General features: G+C 50.6%; 1 protein-coding gene across 1 annotated transcript in view; it reads left to right on the top strand.

Moving 5' to 3' along the window:
- Positions 1 to 6,178, top strand: part of LOC128268264 (uncharacterized) — a 38,411-nt gene extending 32,233 nt beyond the window's left edge. The window contains exons 6-10 of the mRNA XM_053005313.1: positions 2,841 to 3,060; positions 3,134 to 3,425; positions 3,507 to 3,626; positions 4,622 to 4,967; positions 5,038 to 6,178. Of these exons, the coding sequence (XP_052861273.1) occupies positions 2,841 to 3,060; positions 3,134 to 3,425; positions 3,507 to 3,626; positions 4,622 to 4,967; positions 5,038 to 6,178 (2,119 nt within the window). The remainder of the gene's footprint in view (positions 1 to 2,840; positions 3,061 to 3,133; positions 3,426 to 3,506; positions 3,627 to 4,621; positions 4,968 to 5,037) is intronic.
- Positions 6,179 to 7,091: the final 913 nt, after the last annotated feature.

The raw sequence follows: 7,091 nt of genomic DNA, 5'->3' as shown, positions 1-7,091 counted from the left end.
CCGCCTTCCCGGTACGGGCCGGCGATCGCACACAGGGCGGGGGAAAAACTTACTCTGCACGGCCAGAAAAGTTTCGGTGAAATCGGCCATACCGGTTCCGGTCCCGTCGGCCACAATGCCGTCAATGATGGCGGTGGTTTGCGGTAGACCCCCCCTTGCCAACGGGAGATGGGCTGGCCCGAAGAAAGGGCTTGCGGTGGCCCCGGTGGTGGTGGAGCGAAAAAAGTTAAGGATTTATGGAAAACCTGTTGGTTGGGTTTGAGGATTTGAGGTGAATTTCGCAACATAGTCCGTCGACTACAGACGCCATGAAGGAGAGAGAGAGAGAGAGAGAGAGAGAGCACACGGTGATCGTGGCTTTCCTTTCCGCACACACACACACACATACACCGGAAAGTTTTCCAACCACCGGGCGGAGTGGCATGATAATTTGATTGGAAAATCAATTGGGCGATATTCGCCGTACCTTCGCCGCTTCGGCTTCAGAACGCCTTGCGTCAAGATAAGGACGCGAGCTGCAACATTCTTGTGGAAGCCGAAGTGATGGCATCGCGGACGTAACTCAAACTCTTACGGGTTAAAGGAGCGATATAGATTGTGGGAGAGGAAAATTGCCAAAAGTTCATCAAACATGCAACGTGTAAAAGGGCGCGAGAAAAGAAATCTGCGACCAACGCTCTGGAAGAATCTGTTTTTCTTCTCTCTTTGTGCGATTGGTGGGCGTAGCAGATGATCCAAATCCGGTTCCTATTGGCAGGTTTCTAAGTGCTTTCAACCCGTTTTCTATATTTGTTGGTTTTTGTGCATACGTTGCCACTGTTATAGGTTTTTATTTTAAAGTTTGACATCTTTGGTGTGCCTATTTTCATTGTATTGATTTCTTTTTGACATTGAGGGTGAAACTATTAATGCCGTGACACTTTTCGCTTTCGAAATGATTGTACTCTACTGTTTGAATCGATATTTGATAATTCTTTATTTGTTTTTAATTTCTTTGCTTGGTAACGTTTGTAATAGTTTTGTTTGGTTGTAATAGTCTATGTTAAAGATTTTGTGAAAAGTGTATAGCTTCATTAATCCTGCAAATTGCAAATGTGTGTAAGAAAGGTATTTTTTCCATTTCATTTTCGTCTTTACTTTCTTTATACAGACAAAGCAGATTATACAAACCAGAATTTATCGAAAGTTGGTTGTTATTTCTTTGTTATTTTTTTATTTATTTCATAAACAGAGAACGTACTTCAATTGGCAACTTACAGGAATAACTTTAAAAAATAGTCCAACCAATCGCAGCTGACAAGCCGCAAACATTGTGAGACTTAGAAAGGGACTAGGTAAAGTAACGATGTGACGATGTGAAACCAAATACGCACGACCAAAGGTCAAGTGGTCGTCGAGTCAAGTCAATACGGGAAATCAAGATCTTAAAGGAAAACGACCTGGAATTCTTAAAGGAATACGAATACGAAAGGAATACGACCTGTAGGTCGAGTAAAAGACGGCGCGTGTTGAAGAGAGCAATCGTCATGAAGACTAGCAACCAGTTCAGAAAATTAAGAAGATTTATCGAATCGATTGGGAAGGGTAATGCTAATGCACACTCCCTAAGAAGGGCAGAGGAAATAAAGTCAGGGCCCGACGTATATGCAAGCCTTAACTGCTTAGCCTTAGTCCGCAAGCCTCCTCCTTAAAATCAGTTCTATCATTTATGACAAGAATGTTCAGCGTGCCTTATTAATTTGACTTAGCTCGTTTCGTCTATAACATTTAATTTTGATTAATGGTTTTTTATTGTACTTTTTATTGGACAAACTACACTGTTATACCTTATCTCCTATATTAAATTACCTATCACTAAACTTTCTATAGGCGTTAAAGTTATAATGCACCATTATTCGTTTCATTGCCCACTATTTACCATCTTTAACTACTAAATTATCGTTAGCAGTGGCCTATCGGTAAGCTACCAGCTAGCGACACGGCCAAACCCTTTACGGTTTGCTAATGTAATTATCAATCTTACCAAAGGTGATGACCATTTTCCCCGGGGCGGTCACCCAGCAATGAGCACGTCGAGTGCAAGCTTCACAGATTAAGGGTTGGTTCGACACGGGTGCCCTCGGGCCTGGAACTAATCCCCAGTTCGAAAAACGCAGCCCAAACGACATTCTGGCTTCGGGGCAGGAACCGTCTCCAGCGTCGAAGTGTCGAAGAGTAGGGTATATTGTGAGCGGCGGTGCGGCCCATCGTGGATTAGCCAAGTGGTTCGCGTGACGCACGATACGGGATTGATTTACACACCTTTCGTGCCCCCCGCGGGCAACCCCATCACCGCCCGGGGCCCCAGCGCCGCTAATGCCGTGTCGATGGTCGATGGAGGCGCTTAACTCTAATAGGTTTTTATCGTAAATTTTTACGGTCAACTACGGGCGATCTAAAGAAGGGTAATAAAGTTAAGGGAAGGCATCACTTTTGGACCTTTTGAAGAATAACAACCAAGCGCACACGCACGCACAGGGCAAGGCGAAAAACAAACAACCTTTTTTATCGATGTTTTCCGAAAACCGACACTCGGTTGGGCCGTTTTGGGGGTTGTTGTTCTTTTCGCTGTTGCTACTTGGCTGCCCGACGGCGGTTCGGTTGGGTTCGCTTTACAGCAGTTTGATCGCCATTACCTCGTACCTAGCGAAATGAATTGGTTTGGAAACGGGGCATAAACATAAGGGGGGGCACCCCCGGGTGAAAGTGTCACGATTAGGTCGAGATACAAGATAACCAACCGACATTTTGTAGATCCGTCGATTTAAGCGTATTGCTTGTTCCATTCGTTCCGCCCGCAGGAGCTGGGAGCAGTGCGATGAAGCGCAGGACTACCTCAGCATCTACGACGGTGGCTCACCGGAGGCCCCGGCCATCGGAAGGATCTGCGGTGGCGACGCCCTGCCGGACATCGTGTCCAGTGGTCCCGAGATGCGCGTCGAGTTCCACACTTCACCGTTCGATGTGCCGTTCCATCCGAACCCGGTCACCTTTCTGCCCGGCTTCGAGCTGGAAGTCCACGTAAGTCTCGTGGCCAACAGAGCGCCCTCTGGACTTGGCGGGAGCTCTGTCTCACTGGACCCCACTTTTCTAGGTTCTGTACGTGAACGCCAACTCGCAATCTTACATACGGCAGCCGGGACGCTGTGAGTTCATCGTTAGCGCCTTCGAGAGTCAGACGGGCGAGCTGGAGAGCCCCCAGCACACGCTGCCGCCCGAGAGCTCGTGTCTGTACCACTTCCAGGGACGGCGCCACGAAACCGTGTGGGTTTCGTTCATCAAGTATCATTCGGCGATCGATCCGACCGGGTTCGAGTCGCAGTCGGAGTGCGTCACTCAGCTGCGCATCTGGGACGGTCGATGGTCGGTCACGTCGCGTCCGTACGGTAAGTGGAGCATGAAAGGGGAGGCCAGCCAGTCTGGATGGTGCCTGGAGAAGATCTGGATAATGATCGTAGTATTCCTAGGCACGCCGCCGGACTACCAGCGTAACGCCAGCCTGATCGAGCAGATCTGCCGCGAGGAGGTACCTCGGCTTTGCTCGCGATCGCTGGTGGCGAAGGGCAGCCGGCCCTGCTCGACCCAAGGTAAACATTCGGGAGGCTCTAGAATAATACCCAAATGAATTACCAGGCTGGTCAATAACAGAAGGTGCTGCTACTAGCCTAATTGTTTTTGTTATGTTTGTACACTATTCATATGAACTTTGTATGTGGAGTTTCATTAAAATCTGGTAATTCGCCCTTTGTTTACAAGCCATTTATCGACTTGTCATTGTATTATTTAAAACGGAAAAAATCAAGTATCGTGCCGTTATTGAGTTTTTATTTTTGGAAGGTTTAAAAGTAAAGGAAATTTATGAAAGATTGGAAGAGATTTAGTAGAAGCCCTAGCATCGCATTGGGCAGTGTAACTAATCACTAAGCATGAGACTTGAGTATATCAGCATGATCAAAACAAGAAGCTAAAAAGTGGTGTGAACCTGGATCTTCGGCTCCGAAACGAGTTCCTGCCCAAAAGCCGACCAAGAAGGTGTTAGCATCGGTTTCTTAAGAAGCGAAAGGAATTTGATTTGTGGATTACTTGCAAATCAGTAAAACAAAAAATTTCGGTTTTTATTGTAACCTTTTAGACAAGTGAAAGGAGAAAAATGTGAGAAAGACCAGAAAGAAAGATTCCTTTTTTCTTCAGGACAATGCCCCGTGTCACAAGAGTATTTTGACAATAATTTTTAAAGGACAAAGTTCGAATTGTTGGAACATCCACTGTATTCACAAGATTTGGTCCCTAGCGACTTTCGGCTGTTTTCATACGTAAAATAATTCATACTTGGAAAGCGTTTGTCATCAAGTGCTGAGGTTATAACAGCTCTCCTCCAGACTTCAGGGAATTCATAAATTGGCATCTCGTTGGGACAAGTGTATTCATATTCAAGGAGGGCACACTGAATATTAAAGTGTATTTCAAATCATAAAATGTGTTTTCCTTATCGAACCGCAAAGTTTATTGAACAGCCTGGTATTTCTTGATTCTTGATTTACTATCTTTACGCATTTACGCACTTACTTCGTTCCCATTGCAGAGAGCTACCTGTCGACCGGCTCGGACCTGACGATCGAATACCGGCCCAGCCCGATCGGAACGGCTCGCCTTTACGGTCCGGCATCGGCCTTCAAGTTACGCTACGAGTTCGTGGACAACTCTCTCGGTGGGGCTCCCCTCGAGCCGCTGGTGGCTCCCTCGGCCATGCCCGAGCCGGCCGCCCTGGTGCAGTTCCATCCTAAGTCCTGCGACCGCGTGTTCCGCTCGTCATCCGCTTCGCGCGGCATCTTCCGTTCGCCGTCGAACGTGTTCATGTACGGCCGCGGAGGATCGCCCAACGTGTCCTGCATTATCCGCTTCGAAGCGAGCCCGGGCGAGAGTGTCAGGTGAGTGTATGACGTGGAGCGGGTTCGTTCGATGGACTGGGACCTTATCCAGGCCGTTCTTCTTCCCCAGACTGACGATCACTCGGGCCCGGTTTGGTGGCCGATCGTGCCAGAACATGCAGAACCGGTCGGGAAGGTGGCACTGCAACCACCACGGAGGCCCCGTTTCGGACCTGCGCATCAGCGAGATGCCCTGGATGGACGTACCGCCGCTCCCGCGAGACTGCCTCTGCTCGGACGTGTCCGGGTCGATCACGCTAGCGCCCCTGGCGGCCAGCATCGTCGAGGTGAAGTTCACCACGCTGCAGATGGAGGTCGATCAGGACTTCCGTGACTTCTACTTCGAGGGCCGGTACGAGTTTGCGCGCGACGGCTGCGAGACGGACTGGGACGAGCGGCGACTGCGGGGCCGCAGCGGAGACGCCTTCCTCCGGCCGACGCCCTGCCCGGCCCTGATTCAACCTTGGCTACTCGAGCCCGAAACCCCCGGCAGTTATCTGGTGCTGAAGATGAAGGGCTTCTGGATGCCACCGCTGCTCCAGTCGGCCCCTCCGTGCCCGACCGATGCCCGCATCACCGTCTACTCGACGAACAATCCTCGTGGCTCGCGAGACCTCTGCCCGTCTGGCCCGGACGTGGTCGCATTCTCCGATGGCTGGGACCGAGCCCACGAGTTCAGCGCGGTCGAAGTCGCCCGCAGCCTGATCGTGGAGTTCCGCAGCTCGCGGCGACCACCGCTCGAGACGGTCGACTACAAGTTCTCGTGGATGGAGATCTTCCCCGGGCACGACTGTCCCCACAAATGCCAGGAGCTGCAGGCTTGCATCCCGGCCGAACTGTGGTGCGACGGGCGGGCGCACTGTCCCTCGGGGCAGGACGAAAGTCCGGCCGAGTGTGACCTCCGGTTGCCGCTGTCCCCGCTGCACGTCGGGCTGGCGGCGGCCACCCTGACCCTGGTCCTCTCGCTGGCCGCCGGCCTGACGGCCTGTGCCCGGCGGAAGCGGGTCGAGAAGAAGCACCACCACCACCTGCAGCACGGGACGGGCCACCACCTGGACGGGCCGGGAGGTCCTGGGCCGGGTGGCCGTGGTGGTGGCCCGTACGGTGGCTATCCGCACGCCGCCAATCCGCACCACCTGTCCACGTCGTCGTCCCTCGGGCACCCGCTGACGCCCCTCTACCTGGACCCGACCAAGGACAGCTTCTGTTGACAGGAGCTGGAGACTTCGGTGTAGCCCATGCCGAAGTCGCAGGACTTCTACTACTTCGCGTTCAACGCCAGCAGCAACACGGGCAGCACCAGCCACTGCTGAGCCCGCAGCGGCCAGCGGCGCTACGACACTGTTTTTAGCAATAGGGACTAACCAGCGACCGGCGACGGGATATGCCGATTACCATGATGGTAAGTCTACACCAAAAGGGCCACTAGGTCCGGAGATCGCGGGTTGCGATCGGGGGAAAGGCGAAGCCGAGTCAAATCGAGTTGATTGAGTTTTAATTCAGACAATCAGCAACAGAAGCAGTGGTTTTGGTGTTTTAAACAATAAACAGCCGACCCAGGGGGGACCGCCAAAGGGCACTTCGGTCGGTCGGCTGCTTCGGATTGGATGTGGTTGTACATTGGCGAAATTACTAGTAACTAATATGGTTGTGAATGGAGTGTGATTGGTTGGTTGATCGAAACGGAGCATGACTGGGAATGGAAGGAATGCATACGCGAAGGTGGAAAACCCAAGCAAATCCGCAAAGCTAGACGATGTAAATAGAGTTCAATAGAGTGTACGATGTTACTGCAACGAACTATTGGTCCGGTTTATGGTGTCCGGTGTGTGAAGCAGCAGCTTAGTTCCTCCCGCGCAAACGGATGTTATGTAGTTTGGTTAGCTTCAATCATCACTTAGCCTGTACAGAAAACATACTTAGATGCAACAACAGAACAGTGGCAATGGTGTAGAGTGTAAAGATGTTTTCTCAAATTGTTCATCAATTATCTATTTTACGGCATGGCAAGAGGGTTACTAAAATTGCATTTGTTTACAAGAAATTAAATGGCTAAGGTAAGCTGCAAAAGCGAACGAAAAGTAAATAAATAATTTGTAATCCTTGAAGTTTTAAGTTTCCATC

The sequence above is a fragment of the Anopheles cruzii genome, chromosome 2, assembly GCF_943734635.1.
Source record: "Anopheles cruzii chromosome 2, idAnoCruzAS_RS32_06, whole genome shotgun sequence".
Classification (NCBI taxonomy): Eukaryota; Metazoa; Arthropoda; class Insecta; order Diptera; family Culicidae; genus Anopheles; species Anopheles cruzii.
The sequence above is the reverse complement of the archived record's forward strand: the minus strand, read 5'-3'. Positions and strand labels throughout refer to the sequence as shown.